At 53.8% G+C, this 18,233-nt stretch overlaps 1 protein-coding gene across 1 annotated transcript; it reads right to left on the bottom strand.

The window, feature by feature from the left end:
• Positions 1-647: 647 nt before the first annotated feature.
• LAMP1 (lysosomal associated membrane protein 1) lies at positions 648-15,093 on the bottom strand. The gene is made up of 9 exons (XM_081214895.1): positions 14,869-15,093; positions 9,016-9,137; positions 6,980-7,196; positions 6,710-6,868; positions 3,366-3,550; positions 2,715-2,837; positions 2,112-2,178; positions 1,866-2,036; positions 648-1,600 (listed from the first exon to the last, which is right to left on the bottom strand). Exons 1-9 carry the CDS (start codon positions 14,918-14,920, stop codon positions 1,461-1,463), a joined length of 1,236 nt encoding a protein of 411 aa, XP_081071021.1. The 5' UTR covers positions 14,921-15,093; the 3' UTR covers positions 648-1,460.
• Between the last annotated feature and the right edge of the window lie 3,140 nt (positions 15,094-18,233).

The raw sequence follows: 18,233 nt of genomic DNA, 5'->3' as shown, positions 1-18,233 counted from the left end.
GGCTGCGTCATCCCGGACCCCTGGAGGGAGAAGACGCCCCCAGCAAAACCCCTCCCCTCTGGGTTGGAGGCCCTGGACCTCCACCCTGACCCCGCCTCCCTCCCTCTGGGGATTCTACCTCTGGCTGAGAAACCCACAGCCCGGGCAGGCTGTCCTACACAGGACACACGGGGACAGGTGGGCTTTTCCTGGAAGGAACCACGCGACAGGTTCCCCTCCGTGGGAGCTCACCAGCAGCGCTGCTAGGGCCTGGGGCGCGCCACTGCCCGGGGCTCCGTGAAGGCAGCCGCACCACCTCCACGCTGGGTATTTAACTTAACGTGTTCCTACCCTGTGTGACGCTACAAATCCTTGCTGAGGCACTTGGCCTCAGCAAGGCCTGTGGGTCCTCCGAGGGCGCGGGTCTCTGCTAGCTGGGGCCCAAGCTCCCCCTCGGCGGTCGCTGACCCGGGGGACATCGTCCATGGGGTGATCTGTCCCCAGAGCCACAGGGCTCCACGTGCTGTGCCACGACAGCTGAAGACTGGCCTTTCCTCAAGTCGCCACCCAGAGGACCAGCTACACAGCAGCCCCCCAGGCACACCCTGCCCACTGCACGCCCATCGCGATCTCTCGCCAGGAGCCGACAAAAGCATGAGGTCCAGACAGACAAACAAAGAGACATTTTATTAGCATCGTTACGGCAACGCATCCCAGGAGGGGACGATCCTCAGCACACAGCCCACCGAGCTGCAAGCGATGAATCAGAGTGAAACAATTATTATACACAGTGCAGACAACGGGTCACCCCAAACCTCCAACAGAAGACGGAAAATCACTTTACAAGAAAGTAAATAAAAATAACGCCCATATTTCTATTTTAAAAAGTGCCAGCTCTTGAGTGGCAGAGCGTGGAAAGCCCCAGGACCCGGCGCCCAGGAGCCCTGATGCTCCAGGGGCCGGGCCCGTCCTGGCTTGTAAAGCTTAATTTAAGCATCCCAGGTCTGCATCTTCTTACGCCTGCCCCACGATCCTCGTTCCTACTAATTTCTTGGTGTCAGGCTCACAGCTGCCAGCCTTCATCAAAGCATTAAGACCAGAGACTCTCCCTTTGTAAGGCTTACGTCTGAGTAAAGAGTGAAGAGACCAAACACCGGAATCTTAAAAGCCAAATGACAGCGGAGCCAGTGCCCATTTAGAAAAGCTCTCTTACCCCCCACCCCCCTTAGAGTCCTACTTTGGTAAATATTAACGTTTAACCAGTCAGCAAAATATTTAACCCAGTTAGCAAAATTAACACCATCATTTCCAGAGTTACTCTTTTGTGCATAGTAAATGTGGCCGGATGAACTTCACATTGGACGAAGCAGATTTGAAAACCAGTTTGCAAGAAAGGGTGCCCCCTCAATGGCAGTCTAAGCCCAGGGAACGGCCCGAGGCCGTGCAGCTGCTGCTGGTCCACGGCAGGTGCGGGCGGCCGGCTAGATGGTCTGGTAGCCGGCGTGGCTCCTCTTCCGGCCGATAAGGTAGGCGATGAGGACAATGAGGACCAGCCCTGCCAGGGCGCCGCCCACAGCAATGGGGATCAGCATGCCGTTCGCGTCCAGCTGACACTCCTCCACTGCGGAGACAGACGGCCTGCGCTGCCCACCTCCGCCCGCCACCCGGGGGCCACTGCAACCACGCTGGACGCCGGTGCCCACACGCCCCCGCGGGGAACGGCCTCGCCAGCTCTCTGCTCAAAGGGCGGCGTGAGCACATCCGCAGACGGGCTGGGGCGTGCAGAGGCCAGGTGGCACGGGTAGGGGAACTGGCGCCAAAATCTCTCTGACTTGAAAGGGGTCCCCCAGCCGTTAGCTACGCGGACCACACCCTCGCCTACTCACCAGGCCCAAACTTGTCCCCGTCCACGCGGAACGCCTGGACCCACACCCTGAATATGTTGAGGAAGAAGGCCTCGGTGACCTGCACGCGCTCCTCAGCGTTGCACTTGTAGGAGTTCCCGGCAGCCGCCTGCAGCGCCCTCAGCGAGCTGTTGGCGGCCTTGAAGGTGGGGTCTGCAAAGGCAGCGGGGGTGAGTGCCCTGGGGCACCCGCACAGGCATGCCGGTTGGGGGCGGGGGGCGGTCTTACCTCTGGCATCCGACAGAGTCATAGTCAGCTGGACTCCCTGCAGGAAAACGCGGCTGGAACTTGCATTCTAGGGAGAAGACGACAGTCACGCGGTCACCATCAGGCTTGTGGGGGGGGGGGCACCCGGTGATAAAAGGTGACCTCCCGCGCCCGTAGCTTCAGAAGGAAACTGCAGAGCGCCCAGCCCATAAAAGGCAGCCTGTCGTCTCGGGAACATGAATCCTGATCAGCTCCTTATAGACCTTGTTACAGAATCAGACTCTGCTGAGATGCGGACTGAAGGAGCTACGTTCCAGAAAAGTCAACATTTAACTTCCTAGGAAAGTTGAACTTCATCAGGAGAAGCCCAGCAGTTCACCTGCAGAGTGCACCACAACACCCACCGGGGGCCCTTCCCTTACTCTTCTGCTAACTGCACACGCGGCCCTTCCCAGGCAGGTACGAAGAGCAGAGGGCGCAGAGACGCCGCCCCCAGGACGGGCGGAGGACGGACAGCACCTGAGGCCCCGGGTCGCCCCTGCCCTGCCTGCGGGGTAAGCGCGAGGCGTCTGCTGACAGACGAGGGTGGGGCCGAGGGTCTGGGAGGCAGGCGGGGGCCCTCACCATGGCAAACTGCAGCGCCAAGAGCAGGTTCCTGCCGCGGAGCGCCAGCGTCACCAGCTGGGCTGTGCAGTTCCCCCCGAAGGTGGTCTTGTTGGGGTCGATGTTGAACTCTCTGGTCACCGTCTAGTGAGAAGGGCCAAGAGGTCAGCTTCCCCCCCCCCGGGCCCCGCGCTCCTGGAGGGGCAGAGGCAGCCCAGAGCAGCGGCTTCAAGGCCACGTTCACGTGGACCCAAACCAGAAGGGAACACGACCAGTTCACACGGGCGGACTCCGGGCACGTCGGCTCTTCTGCTTTCACGTCCGCACGGCGGGGGGCGGCCCGGCTCCATCCCCAGACTCTCACCCTCAGGGAGAAACGTCATCTCAAGGGAAGAGTAGAAAGGCAACCCGAGTGTCGGGGCAGTCAAGCGTCCAGGAAAATCCCACCACCTCCCAGGCCAGCACACCCGTCCTGTGGTGACCACACACACTGGAGGCTTTGGGGCTGCACAACGGCCTGGGTCAGGAGGCTCAACCTTGCCGTTGCAGAGACAGCGGCCCAGGTGGGACGGGGGTCCGGCCGAGCAGCTCGGGACACACAGCACCCGCGACCCAGCCCGGGACGCCTGGTCCACAAGGCCCAGGGCGGGGAGAAGGGCTCCGGCGGCCTACCGTGTTGTCCGTTGTCCTGTAGGTGACATTCAGCTGCAGCCCCATGCTGGCCAGCAGGCAGGTCCCGTTGGCGCCGCTCACGTTGTACTTGGACACCGAGGGGCTCTCGGGCGCCGGGGTGGGCGAGGGCCGGGGTGGCGCCGTGGGGGTGGGTGGCGAGGGACCGTCTTGCTCGCAGTGCGTCTCTGTGGGGACGGTGGGGTGAGTCGTGCCGCCGCCTCAGGACCTCCGGGAACCCTGGACCCCGAGCCCACCCTGGGCCCCAGTTGACGTTCTCAAGGGGCCCCGCCCCACAGAACACGACCTCCAGGCCTCCAGGGAGATGCGGGCTGACTAACGCTGCTCTGAAACCCTGGACGGGAGCAGGTCACCTTGGCGACGCTCGGCCTGGGCCCGCTGGGGGCCTGGCCCCCCCGCCTCCGCATGCAGCTCCCACTGGACACCCTTCCACCTCGGTCTCGGGGGGCCCCTCGTCCGCAAGGACACCCTCCCTTGCAGGACAAACCTTCCCCCCGTGAGGTCAGAACAAAACCTCAACTCCACACCGTGCTTTGGGGACCCAGGCCACTTGCAACGGCAACACTTCACATGTATGTTCTCCGAGCTCCTGTGCCGGGCGCCGGGCTGGAAGTGGTCCCAGAGACAGAAGCAGAGCGGCCGGAGTGCCTGGGCTCCGCGGCCGCGGGGACAGACGCCGGACACACACACCATCGCCAGCCCAGACCATCGGCGTGGTGCCCGCAGGAGAATGGCAGCGGCCCGGGAAGGACGGGCACCAGAAGGCCCTACTCGTCAAGGATGGAGCCGAGACTCCGTGCCCGGGGTCAGCCAACTGCTGTGGGCGCTCATCCGGGGCGGGTGGAGGGCCCAGCGAGGGGGAGAGTGGGAGCCCAGTGGCAAGAGACACAGTCAGGAGATGGGGGCGGCCCCGGAGGCCCCACTGGGGGTGTGCATACGACCCCGTCCCTCAGAATCTGACCCACCATGACTGCTTACGACAAAAATTTATATTCAAAATCAAAGATGACTGAGGCGAAAGCTGAAAAGTAACTGTACGTGTTCCACAGGGGCTCACAGGCCAGACACGCCTTCTCTGAAGGTTAACGAACGCCCCAAACCCCAGGGCATCCGGCACCCCCAACCCAGGCTCTTCCTTTTACCACCTTGTTTCCGTGGACAGTGAGCAAGCTTAGCGCTAACGGTCACACGATCTGCATCCAACTCCGATCCTTCCCACGGGTCTCCTAGGCCAAACCACGGAAGCCCGCCCAAACCTCCACGGTGGGAGCCGCTCGGGAAGCAGCTGGAACCCGTCCACCACCCGAAGCTCAAGTCCAGCTTTCACTCCTTTCCAGGTGCGGACTCCACATCCACCCCAGAGGACCGGGACACGGGTAACTTAGGCCACCCTGAGGGTCACCTTGCCCCACCGGCCTTCACACAACTTGTAGAGGGAAGTGCTTTATTCTAGAGAAGAAAGAGGGCCAAAAAGAGAAACAAAACCCAAGCTCTGGGAGGTGGGCTCAACTGGGTGAGTGCCCCCAAGACGCCTGGCCCCGGGGGCACCGGCTGGCACTGCGGCCTCCCTCCTGGAACCAAGCTGCAGGTGGACGTTGGGACACTGGCGCTTTTAAAAGCAGTTTTATCAGTTACTTATCAACTGTCACAGGACACAAATGATTAAACGCACAAACCACGTTAAGACAAACGAGAGAACAGGCCCGTCTCCAAGTCCTTGTCTGCCCGACCACTGAGCCACTGTCTGACCTGCTATCTCCATGAAGCTCTTACTGACCGCCAGTCAGAAAACCTCAGGAGTGTAGAATGTGTGTGGGTGACAGCCCTTTCCCTTCTACCTGTGTTAACCAGCCTGACGCCTACGACAGATACCAAAGTCCCTCCCGCAGAGGGCTCACAACCCGAGAGGATCACTCAGGGACGCGCGTGCTCCCCCGGGAAGGCCTCTGGGAGGCGGGGAGCCCAGGGGTGGTGGCAGGGGAGGAGGGGGAGGGGCGGGGCTGTGCACCCTCCCAGTGCCCTTCTCACGGTTCTCAGAAGCTCACGCACCCCGAAGGCCCCTGATGGTCTCCCGGCAGCTGCAGATACTCAGATAAACCTGCACATTGCACCGATGAAGTTTCAAGTGGAAAGAGATGTTTTAGCACGGCCCGCACCTAAGCTAGACTGGGAGCTAGACTGGGAGTGAGACTCAGGTTCCCAAGGAATGAAAAAGTTAGTAAGGCCAAACTGGGCAGGAGGTGAGACGTGTGATAAACTTCACTGAAAAGCAATTTCTGTTTTGAACTTGTAACAGCCTCAGAAGAGCTAACAAGAATCCACGCATCAAACATGAAAGATGAAAAGATGAACACACGTCAGTCCTGTGGGGGGCCCGGGGCTGGCATCCGATCCTGCCGGACACGGGAGCCCCACTGGCCAGGTGGCTGCAGTGCCTGTCTCAAGCTGGCTCTGCCACGTGACAGTGAGAGCGGAGCCACAGGAACGGCTGGGTGATCGTGGCTGTGTCCCACTAAAACGTTGCTTATGATCAGCAAAACTTAATTTTATATCATTTTCATGTGTTGTGAAACGTTATTTTTTAACGTTAATCTATAAGCAAAAACACCATTTTTAGCTGTTGGCTGTGCAGAGCCCAGAAGCCCTTGTCAGCCTGGGGCTGCAGCTGGCCGCATGGAGGGCCGCGGGGTCAGCAGGCACCCCAGCTGCTTTCGAGCCGCCAGAGAAGGCTGCGGGGCAAGGCTTAAACACAGAGAACGACAGTGGGGACACCTCCCTCCCCCCCAGGAAATGAGAGCGAGCTGCCTGGCAGGATGTGGGGAATTGCAGTCAGAAAACGACACACTCTACCACAGACTCTGGCTGGCGCCCAGAGAAGCACCCGGCAGGAGCTTCCTGCAAGCCCTCACACCCTCCGCAGACAGGTGAGCATCCTCACTTCACAGGTGAGGAAATAAGTGGTCGACTACCTCACCCGAGACCACAGGGCTGGGCTGGTGGGTGCACCCTGGGGCCGTGGTCTCCATGAAAGGCCCCCCTGGTCGCTCCCACCCCTGCCCCGGGCCTGCCCGAGCTGGACTGAGGTTAGGTGAGGTCTCTGTGTAGAGATAGCGGCTTGAGCTGAAGGACAGCCTGTGACCCTGACCCCATCAGCTCTGTAACAAGGGAAGAGAGAGGGTTTGAACTGCTTTGCCCCTTTAGCCTGTTTTAATCCACCCTCACCGAAAGAGGTAACCTTCTCGAAAGACAGAGGGGCAGGGGCAGCTCTCTGAAGACGCGCAGGTCTCCCCGGCACCCATGGGGGCTGGGCCAGGGGCGGTCCTCACCCTCCCTGCTGAAGCTGCCGTTGGAGAGGTAGGCCTGAATGGTGGCGTCACGGAGCGTGACGGTCACGTCCTGCAGGCGGACCTGCTTGCTGCTCACACACCTGTACTTTTTATTTATGTCTGCCTTGATGTCCGTTACAGATTCCACAGTCTTGGTTTCTACACGAAAAAAAAATCGATCTTTAACTCCTGGAAGTGCTTACAAGCAGTTTTAGATACTCCCCTGACCCAGTTTTCTCCACCCCATAATTGGTCCATATTGGTTCTTACCCTTGGAGCTCGAATCGGGGAAAATCTCTGTATCTGACAAGTTATAAACAAAACGCATCAGCTGGACACTGTAACGTGTTGCATTTCTTGTGAAACTGAGGGTCAGCGTATGGCCTCTTCCAAAAGCGATCACGAGACTGGAGTCAGAAGCATTTCCTTTGCCACAAGAGCTGCTATTTAATACTTCTGCACTGGCCGGGAGCTCAAAGGTCACGCTCTGGAACAAACATGATGACAGTGGAACACAATTAGGGTGTAGGTTACTAAAGGGGCTCAGAAACACCAAAGATCTGACATATGCCCCAACCCCAGCTCCATCTCAGATGTCACTATTAATGCATTCATTTTCAATTAAAAAAAAACCATGAAAGTCAGTATTACATGTCAAGTAATAGACCAGAAAGTAACTCAAGTGCAAGGCAAGGATGACCTAATTATTCACTCATTTAAAACTGTTCTTCATTAACATGATTTAATTTACAAGAGAATTAAAACTACAGTTATCTCAGTAAAGTGAAAAAATTCACGTTGGGCTTCAGGATGAGCTGATACTCTTATCTGAAAAAAGCCATTACCTCGTGTTTGCCACAGAAAAGTTTATTTAAAGAATATGTCTCTCTAAACAAGGAGAAGAGGGAGTTGGCTGCAGAATTGTCTGAATTAACTGTTGTAAGCAAAACAAACAACTACAAAACCACCAAAGCTCATCTCGATGAACCGAACTGGGTGAAGGACCCGTGGGAAACCGTCCTAGCACTGTCCTGATGGACAGACCACGCCTGTGACAAAGACACACTGTGTGAAGTGGGAAGGCACATTACAGCAAACGGATGTTCCCATTTGTGTAATGCGATTAGTATATAACGAAACAATGTTTTAAAAAATCCAAGCAAAAAGAAGTGAAGTAGAAATTAGAATAAAAGGTGCCTAGGGGACTTCCCTGGTGGTCCAGTGGTTAAAGACTTCACCTTCCAATGCAGGGAGTGCGGGTTCAATCCCTGGTTGGGGAGCTAAGATCCCACATGCCTTGTGGCCAAGAAACCAAAACATAAAACAGAAGCAATATTGTAACAAATTCAATAAAGACTTTAAAAATGGTCCACGTTAAAAAAAATAATTTAAAAAATTTTTTTAATAAATAAAAGGTGCTTGGACAAGTCTTTACAATTGGAGACATTTCTGTGGAATGATGCTTTCCCTGCCTTCTTCTGTTCTGACAGAGACCACATTTATATCAAGACAGGGCCGATGAACTGAGGAGGCCAGGCAGCTGGCACGTCCAGAGGGCTCTGAAAAGGCCACTCGTCCTCCCAGCAGTCCTGGGCCCCCACTGCCCTCCAAGTGCCAGAAAACAGATATGGTGCCTTGGATGTGGAGACGGGTAAGGAAAAACACTGCTTCAACAAAGCACTGAAAACAAAATATAAGAGTATGTTTTACAAGAACAAATGTTAAATGGAAAGAGAAAGTGAAAGGTCCACTAACAGGTAATTCACGGAGGAAGACGTAACAAAGAAATTCTGCTTATTTGTTAGGGATCTGGTAAATGCAAAAAGCCTTTCTCATCCTGCAGAGGCGCAAAGCTATTTTAACAGAACCAAAAGGGACATTCTAATCAAACTAGTACAGTGGCACTGCACCTCGAGCACCTGTTTACACACGATTCTTGGAGCGTAACAGTTTACCTAAAGCAGATTCAACAGATCAAAAAAGCTATATTCACAGAGCTGTACACCGGGCATAAAAAGAATATAAGAAAACTTAGTTACAGGGGATGGGTTAGTAAATTAGCGTGATTAACATAATGAAGTACTACGTTGTGATTACAAAAGATAATCAAGAAGAAAACTGGAAAAATGCTCACAATAAAATAGTGAGCACAAAATGGTTTGTATAATATGACTGCATCCTCAGTATATAAAATGCATAGACTGTTACAGGTATCAACAGCCTATGAGACACAGCAGTGTATAACATACAAGAAACACACACATGTGTAAGACTGTCAAGGCATGAAGGGCCGTGGTGTTTCCTACCTTAGAACCGTTCTTGGTGTCATAGCTGGTCAGGAAGGCGGCAGAGAAGTTGGCCATGATACAAGCTGTCCCATTGCCATCTTTCACCACAAACACAGCTGACGCACCATGCACGAGGCCTGCTAACTCCAGGAAAGACAGAAATGACCACACACCTTTTAGAAAATTTTGGTTCTCTACAGCTGCGGCAATACAGCTGTTATTAGGAAAGCTACTTAAATCGCCGAAGAACTAGACACACAGATCCCGCAGGTGGGGCTCAGCTGGGCTTCCGTCCCTCCTGGAGACTGGTCTGAAAATGTTCTCTCTAAACCCATCCCATCAGTTTGCCAACCCGTCATTAGCTCTTCAATGCTTTTCTTCAAAATACGTACCGGGAAGTCACAGGTCAATTTCTGAGTCACCCCGGGCCCAGGCTGCCCACGCTCATTCCCCAAGAGGATCTCGGGGACGCGGGGTGGGGTCCTGAAGGCAGGACTCAACGTAAACTAAATGCTGACCTTCTACAGAAACCCTGTGGACCCAAATTGCTACTTAAGAGTCGGCTCGGCTTTTGCCTCTCGTGCACTGGCGACGTGGCAAGAAAAGCCGCAGACTCAAAGATCAGAGCTCTTTGCCCATATCCAGAAGGTCCTCAAAATACAGTAATTCCACTGGACCTGGACTTGGCTGTGTGACCTTAGGACACCACTCCGCCTCTGTAGGTATAGCTGCCAAGTGCCTGAGGCAAGGGGCGGAAGGCAGCTGTCACAGGTCCTCCAACCTGGGAGTGGCCACCACTCTGAGCTAGTTCTCAGGGCCAGGGCCACACCCCGAAACCCCGAGCAGGCAGCTCAGCAGCAAATGCACCCCGACCTGAGTCAGAGAAGGTAAGTGACAGCCACACACCTTAGCACAGGGTTCTTTCACAGACGGGCAGGTGTCCTGACCATCCTAAAGCCAAGCAGCCACCAGCCAGCACCGGGCACTACCACACTCCCAGGAACACACCTCCTTGTTTTGGCAGCTAAGATCCCTGCACGCCCTTCATCAAGCAGTGGCACATCTGGCTATGATGGCTCTAAGGGTACATGGGACCCAGGCAGCACGCTCCGAGGACAGCCAACTAGCTTTCATTCCGAAGTCCCTGTTGTTGACGTGGTAAAAATGACTCCAGTGAACCAGTTCACTTCACCCTTGGGACCGTCACCAAATAAAACCTTCAGAGCAACTATTACTTAAGCCTAAAGCGAATAGTATAGACAGAAACCCTGCATACCCTCCTGTAAGCCTCAGGTAAAGGAAATATCAAAATCTGTGTTCATAAAGAAAAACTGCTACAAATGAAGCAAACTAGGGCAGACAAGGAAAATTTTGTCTGTTGTGCTTCGCAAATTTTAACCCCCGCCCCCCCGAATACTGCGGCAAGATTCCACTAAAGTCATTTCCAATGGAGGAACATTCCTTTTAAAAGCCTAGAGAAAATCCCACAACGCATTTTTGACACAGTGAAGTTTTTTTTTTTAAATTAATTTATTTATTTATTTTAAATTTTTTGGCTGCGTTGGGTCTTCATTGCTGCGCGCAGGCTTTCTCTAGTTGCGGTGAGCGGGGGCTACTCTTGGTTGGGGTGCGCGGGCTTCTCATTGCGGTGGCTTCTCTTGTTGTGGAGCACAGGCTCTCGGCGTGCGGGCTTCAGTAGTTGTGGCTCGTGGGCTCAGTAGTTGTGGCGCACGGGCTTAGTTGCTCCGCGGCACGTGGGATCTTCCCGGACCAGGGCTCAAACCTGTGTCCCCTGCACTGGCAGGCGGATTCTTAACCACTGCGCCACCAGGGAAGCCCTACACTGAAGGTTTTTAAAGACACGTCTCTGAGAGCGACGGAGTAAGTGCACAAGAGCTACAGAGATGCCAGCCAGGCAAACACAGATTCGGCAGCAGAAGCAAAAGCCTGGGTGCTGAGGCCAGAGAAACACCGGACGCCGACCAGCTCACAGTGCACATGGGCGCCCCCAGGCCTGAGCTGCCCTCAACGGCCCGGGCGCTGGAGCCACATGCTGTCACACGTGCCACAGCACAGCAGGTCAGGCGGCCACCTCCCATAAGGGCCCGCACAGGCCAGCTCCTACCAAGCCACCCTCCTATAAAATAGGTCCCTAAGCCACCAAAAAACGTTCTACTGACTCAAAGCACTTAACTAGAAAACACTTCATAAATAACTTTTCAGTCTATTTTTTCGTTTAGTAAACATGCTGAAGGTCGAGCTTTCAAAGGACAACAAACTAGTCTTACTAAAACAAACTTAAAATAAGCATCAAGGACTTATCTGGCGGTCCAGTGGTTAGGACTCTGCGCTTCCACTGCAGGGGGCAAGGGTTCAATCCCTAGTTGGGGAACCAAGATCCCACATGCCAAAAGGTGCGGCCAAAAAAACCCCCAGAAACACAAAACAAAACAAAAAGCATCAGCAGCACTAGAGGCCCCCAAATTTTCCACTATTAAAACAAGAAACCAGAGCCAATTTTGGTCAAGAGAAAAATGTGTACAAGAGCATTACAACAAAAAACTGCAAGAGAAACACGTATGCTAATAGTCAGAAATTAGCTTTTAACTCTATAAAAGACAACCACCATCTCAAATTAGCTAGGATGTGTGCAGTAATCTGAGGGGTGTCCCTCCTGAAAGTCAGAACCTGCACCGCCAGGAGCTGCTCCTCTTCGGCACGCACGCCAGGCTCACGCCAACCTCTCGCCAGGGGTCCCGCAGAGGAACGAGTGGCTTATTCCTGCACAACACTCCCGCTGGAGACACTCCAGTCTCTGAAACAGGTGCAGCTGTGGGAGCACGCCTGCCTGCGATGAGAGATCTCAGTCTCCGACAGACTCCATCACTAACTGACTGTGACCCTGGGCCCAGAGGAACCACCACGCCCCTCGGTTTAGGCACCTGTGAGACGGAAACGAGCCAAAGCAAGGGGAGCGCTGGGTACAAGGCATCAGCCTGCTTTCAGTGTTAGCTGTTACTATCGATGCGTTCAGTGCCACACGGCCCTCATCTATTGTTGAATCCTTGGTACCTGACACAAACCGTCAAATAAGCGTTTCATTTAACGAGCACGTGTAGTGCACCCTGCAGGTAACTATAAACCATCGTGACAACTTTCATAGGCGGACACTATGACGACTTACTGTCACAGATGTGGAGTCCAAAGCACAAAGTTAACTACTGTGCTCGAGCTAGTGCTGGTGCAGACCCAGATCTGGAACTGGGTCTGCTGACTCACAGCACGTGCCCGCCGAGCTTGCCACGGGCCGGCGGCACACTGAGGTCCACACCTGAACCACACTTTCTCTCCAGCACTTGGTAAGCAAGTGAATATGCTTCAAATTATGACACACTCACTTCCATATGAAAGAAACTGCCATCTAGAGGAACAAGTCAATACATTCTTTGTTAAACTGTTTAATAGAAATCACTTGCTAATTTCTCTTGGCTCGATTTTCTTGAATCCAGTATTTTTATTCTTCTTAACCAGTGATACATAATCACCTGTGAAAATGTAAAGGAAAAAAAGAAAGACCAAGGCTCCATCCCAGACACGGAGTCACAGACTCTAGAGACCAGTATGTACGTTTCTGAACAGCTGATGTGCATGTTTAGTTAGGGACCACTGGACATCTCTTCGTGTACGTCCTAAGCACTTACTGTGTGTGAGGCACGAGGTAGGCTGTAACATAAGGAAGACACAGGTGTGAAAATAATCACAACACAGCAGAACCAATGCTCCAGTAAAGCATGTGCTGTACATGCACACAGTCAAGTCTTCCGGACGCAGAGAGGAGAAAGGACTAATACAGCTTGGGATGGATCTAACAATATAAATTCAAAATTATGGATCCAAAACATTTTGACCTCAAATCTAGTGAAAAATTAGGTCGCCAACCTGGGTAACTGGCAAACTCCCACAAGCGAGGGTAACATTAATCGGTATAAAACGTTTTTTCAAACTTCCGAAGCAACAGTTCTTCATTCGGAAAGGGGAAGGAGGTCATCCCGGTGACAACAGTCAGGAGCCCCGTTATGCAATATACTTAATCATATGTATCAAGAAGTTTCAGTTCACACTTGTCTATGCTTTCTACCAAGTATTAAAACACAAAGGAAACTTTACTTTCTAATTATCAAAGCAGGATGAATTTGTGACTTAGAAGTTTGAAATATTTTTAGAAAAGATGCTTTTTGGTGAAATTGTGCATTAAAATAGACATTATTTTAAACAGACTAAATACAAGCTCTTAACAGACCTTTTTAAAAGTTGGATTTTTAACTGAACATAAAACTTAAAAGATATGATGGAATGGACATTAAAAAGCTAATTGTGGGAACTCCCTGGCGGTCCAGTGGTTAGGACTCCGCTCTTTCACTGCTGGGGGCCCAGGTTCAATCCCTGATCGGGGAACTAAGATCCTGCAAGCCTCGTGGCATGGCCAAAAAAAGAGAAAAAGCTAACTGCATGCGTGATACTCCAAGATATCAATGTAGGGAAGTATGGATTTTTCTCTCCATCAGGTGAGTTTTTAAAACATGAAACAAAATGTGACAGTTCTAATGCACGCGAGCTCTTCTAATAAAGAACAATGAGCCGCCCTGACACGACAAGACTTGTCTCAAAACTCATGACACCTGCTGGGGAGAGCAAGGCTCCGGGTTTGCGGCTGGAATAAGGTCACCCCTTGCGCTGGTCCTGCAGCTCAAAGAACTCATTTTACGCAATAGGCCAAACAAAATCCTGAAACCAAAATTCATTCTGTCACAATAAAAGAACTTCAGAGTAGATATTTCGAGAATTCCCGGCAGGTACTTGGGAGACTGCTTCTGTGTCTGCTGAACTCAAGGGAGCGCCCACCAGTGAGCTCCGGTACCTCTTTTCAGTTCCTGGCACTTTAATCTTCCCGTATCGTGGGGACCAGGTGAGAAAGTGCTACAGAGAGAGCTCTCAGTAGCCATAAAAACCAAACCATGCAGTGATTCTTGCTTAAGTCAGCACAATTCCTTTCTCCTTAGGACAGATAAATGACAGCAAAATTCCTCAATGGATAAAACACCGGCGCCCACGGACAGCTCCCGAGTTCCGTGGGCCCAGCGCGCGCGCGCGCGCGCACACACACACACACACACACACACAGAGGCAGCGCTCCTGACGACTCACTAGAAATGGAGACGACCCTTGGGAGGCCAGGCCTAGCCCCCCTCTCCTTCTGCCCACTGTGGGCTCCCCGAAACTCTCAAGGGCAACTTTAAGTCATTATAACGTAATTAAAATTCACAACGACATAAACACACGCGTCAGCGCTCCGTGCCATGCTGCTGGGGGCGAAGGTTAAAAGCCCGAAGGACGAACTCTTAAAGGCCGGGGTCGCCGCCCGCCCTATTCTCCTGCGCGGACACCCGCGTCGGGCGCAAACCGAGGCCCATGCGGTCCCGCGTCTCCGGCTGCAGCCGCACGGAGCCCTCGGGGCCACCCGTGCCCCCAAATAAGGGCGCGAACCACGCCGCTCAGAAACCACCAAGTCACTGCTGACTGACCCCACAACCCGAGGTCTGGCACCCGAGGGCCGCGCCGGGCCCTCCCTCCGTCGTCCACTTCTGGGCACCTGGACCGACCCCTCCCCCCGCAGCCGCCTCGGCCGGTGCCGGACGACTCGCCTGGAGTCCCCGGGCCCGGCCCGACCCCAGCCCCGCAGCTCCCGGCCCCCGAGCAGCCCCCCGCCCCTCACGCCGCCCCACACCCCTCTGGGCCCGCGCAGCGCCGCACACCTGCCCGACCCCTCACCCCGCAGCCCCTGAGCCCTCAGCCCCCAGCCCGGCCTCTCACCGAACAGCAGCAGGAGCAGCGGCCATCGCCGGGCGCCGCCGGGGGCCGCCATGGGCGCGAACGGGAGCCGGGCGGGGTCGTGGGCGGTTGGGCCGGGGCGGGCGGGCCGGGGTCTGACCCGGCCGGCGTGAGGGTAGCTGGTCCCGGTGTTGCGCCCGCTGCAGGAGACAAACCCTGCGACCGGCGGCGCCTGTCACGTGAAGCCGCGCCGCGCCCGCGCCCGCGCCCGCGCCGTCACGTGACCCCTGTGCATCTCGCGAGAGAGAGAGAGCTCAGACGTGCGCCCGCCTCGCACGTTACCTGGACCTGACACGTGACCGCGACGCCACGTGACTCGGGTCTTGCCTCCGACCCCTGCCCGGTCTCCGGTCGGCGGAAGCGGAAGACGGGCGGTGGGCGCGGCTGGTCACCTCCTTGCGGGGCCTCTGGGTCCCGCCTGGGGCTACTGGACGAAAAGAGGGGTTTGGACCGCACGTGCGTCTCTCTGCCGCGGGCCGAGGGTGGGAGTACCACGGCGGCCGCCCCTCGGGAGACGAGAGGGCGTTTCTGCAGGGACGCTGATGCTGCTAACGCGTCTCTCGGCCTCGGGTCCCGTGGAGAATCCGGGCTGGGGGGTAGGAAGGAGGAGGATGTGAACACGCGTACTGAGTGTTACCCCTCGTGCTGGAAAAACACAAGACACAGGATGTAAAGCTACACACAATCTTGGTTGAAGGGGCTTCAGAGGGTTCGGTGGCTCCCGGCTGTCACCTCGTCCTAGAGGCCGTGGGGGACTGGGTGGCCTCTGCCCGGAAGGTTCAGAAAGGCCCCAAGCTGCTCAGGGAAGGAAATCGCAGCCTCGGTGCTTCCAGAACCTTCCTGAAGTGCCTCTCACTCACTCCCCAGTTCCTGATTTGCTTCTAGGCTCTGCCCGGTTCTTCTCTTTTCTCGACTGCTGCCCGCGCTCTGGCCACACCGGCCCTTTGCAGAGAGAGGTGACACCCTCCTGCCCTGCTGCTTCGTTGAGCACTTCCAACCCCACCTCCTGGGGAAACGTGCCTCCAGTTCACCTTCAGTGCAGGTGTGTTGGTTACTACCTGTCATAGGCTTTGATTTTTGTGAATGTTTTTGTTGTTATTCTTACATTTGTTTGCTTTTTGTAGATTTTGTCTTCTTCCTTGTTGTTATTTCTTTGTGTCCAGTTTCCCTTCCCCGCCACCTGCTAACACAATCAGCTGAAAAAGTCATGACACTGAAGGATTTCAAGTAAAAGGGAAGCAAAGAGGCTGAGGAAAAAAAAAAAAAAAGAGGCTGAGGGAGCCCCAGGCTCGTTGGGTTTTGTCGACTGAAGAAAAAAAAAATCACAAGCTGAAAGTTGAGAGCTATGTTTTATTCAGGGATCGTTCTTAGGACTTCAAGCCGGGGCATCTCAACCCCGAGGGGAGAGCCAGGATATATAGGAGTTTTTGCAACAAAGGGCAGGTAGTCGGAATGTCAAAAGATTATCGTTAATAGCGCTTTTCTGTGTATGGAAAGATGCAAGAGTCGGGGCTCACTGGAATCATTCCTTTGATCTGCGCCTCAGCTCTCTGGGGCCAGTGTCCTGTGCCTTCTCATCCTGAGTCCCCTCAGGGCTCACTATCTGGGGTGGTTGCATTGTGATGACTCCTTGATGGCAGGCATTCCTTGTTTCCTTCGTGAGTTTTCTCAGGCTGCAGGTTGGAGAGTGGCTGCAATTACTGATGGCTGATGGCTGCAGTGTCCTTCCTTACTGACATGGCAGGCAACATTCTTAGTCCACAGGTTGTTCAGCTCTTTGGGGCAGAAATCTACTGTTACTACAGAGTTGATTTGCTGATGTCTTGTTTAGGTGTGTAGGGATCTTTCTGGATTTTGGGTTTGGTGCTGTTCCAAACGGGGGAGAGTCTCAGCAGGATCCCATTTAAGAGAAGTGCTGTCTGTTGAAGTGTGCCGTGGGAAAGAGGAGGTGCTGGAGCTGCGGTCTCTGTGCTTTCACTGTGAAGTCCTTTATCATCAACAGGTTGCTAACCTGATGTTTGTACAGTAGGTTATTATTTGAGCCTGAGCTGTCCCTATGAAATAGAGTGTTAAGTCCAGATGTAACTGGAAAATTCTGAAATATTTCCCTTTTCTCTTGAGCTTTCTGATGGTGAGGAACCACCAGATTATCTTGAGTGTGGGAACCAAAGACCTATTAATTTCGTGCTTTCCAGCCTTGGAAGCCCCTTCCTATGTTGAGGGAACGCCGTACCCTCTGAATATGGATGGCAGACAGAGCACCCAGCAGAAGCCGAAAAAACCAGATGGTCACTTTCCCAGCCTTCCTAGCGGCTAAGGTGCGAGCTCAGCCAGAGTTCAGCCCATTAGACTGGATCAGGAGCTAGTGGTTGCCCCTGAGTGTGGTGTTTGGTGGTGACGGCAGCTGTAGCCGCAGCAAAGTGGCATTTCTCCGGGCGGCGGTGAAGGGTCTTCACCGGGTTGAGTTTGTAGTGTCTTCAGCCGTGGCCCTTGCTGCCTCCTCGCGCCTGCTGTTTCCCTAGCGTCATTCTGCATTCCGTTTGGAAATTCTGTGAGCTACTCAGAGGCCTTTCAACAGGGGATTTTTCTGCTTAGACCCATCAGAGCACATTTCTACTGTGTCCAACTACCTAATACACACTGTGTTTGAAATCTGCTCTTTTTAAAGACCAGAAGGAGTTTGTGTGAGCAAAAGAATAGGGTGTAAAAAACCAGCAGAAAAATGAAAGGTTTAGCAAAAATTCTATGAAGTTACATTTTAATAGAGTATGGAAGAGTAATATGGTGGGATTTTCTTGTTTGGTATTCTTTTTTGTTTGAATCCTTAATGAAGGCTGGGTCTGATCTGGGTTTTTTTTTTGCTTTTTGGCCGTGCCATGTGGCTTGTGGGATCTTAGTTCCCTGACCAGGGATCGAACCCGTGCCCCCTGCAATGGAAGCACAGAGTCCTAACCACTGGACTGCCAGGAAAGTCCCGGATCTGAACTATTCTGATTGAAGGAAAGATGGGGAAAACCAAGCACAGTGAAGGACTCCACACCTTCTGAATTCTTTTGGAGACTTTTTTAAAGCCTTTTTAAAACAAAGCAGTGAGGGCAGTAAGTGGAGAGGCCTCTGCAGAGCTGAGCAGGGGACTGGGGACCCTGCTCTGGTGGTAATGAGCGGGCGAGTTCACAGGTGAAAGGCGGGGCCTTCTTACCTGTGAAATGACCTCGTGCCGCTAGGAGGGTGTGGGCTCAGTAGCTAAGGAGATAAGTGATGGTTGATGGAAGGTGAAATCTAGAGGAACGGACTAGCAGGCAGTCTGTGCTTTTTTTCCTCTTTTGCTCTAAGTTACGCTTTTTCCT

The sequence above is a fragment of the Mesoplodon bidens genome (assembly GCF_964165515.1).
Source record: "Mesoplodon bidens genome assembly, chromosome: 17".
Lineage (NCBI taxonomy): Eukaryota > Metazoa > Chordata > Mammalia > Artiodactyla > Ziphiidae > Mesoplodon > Mesoplodon bidens.
Note: the sequence above shows the minus strand (reverse complement) of the source record. Positions and strands in the feature narration are given on the sequence as shown.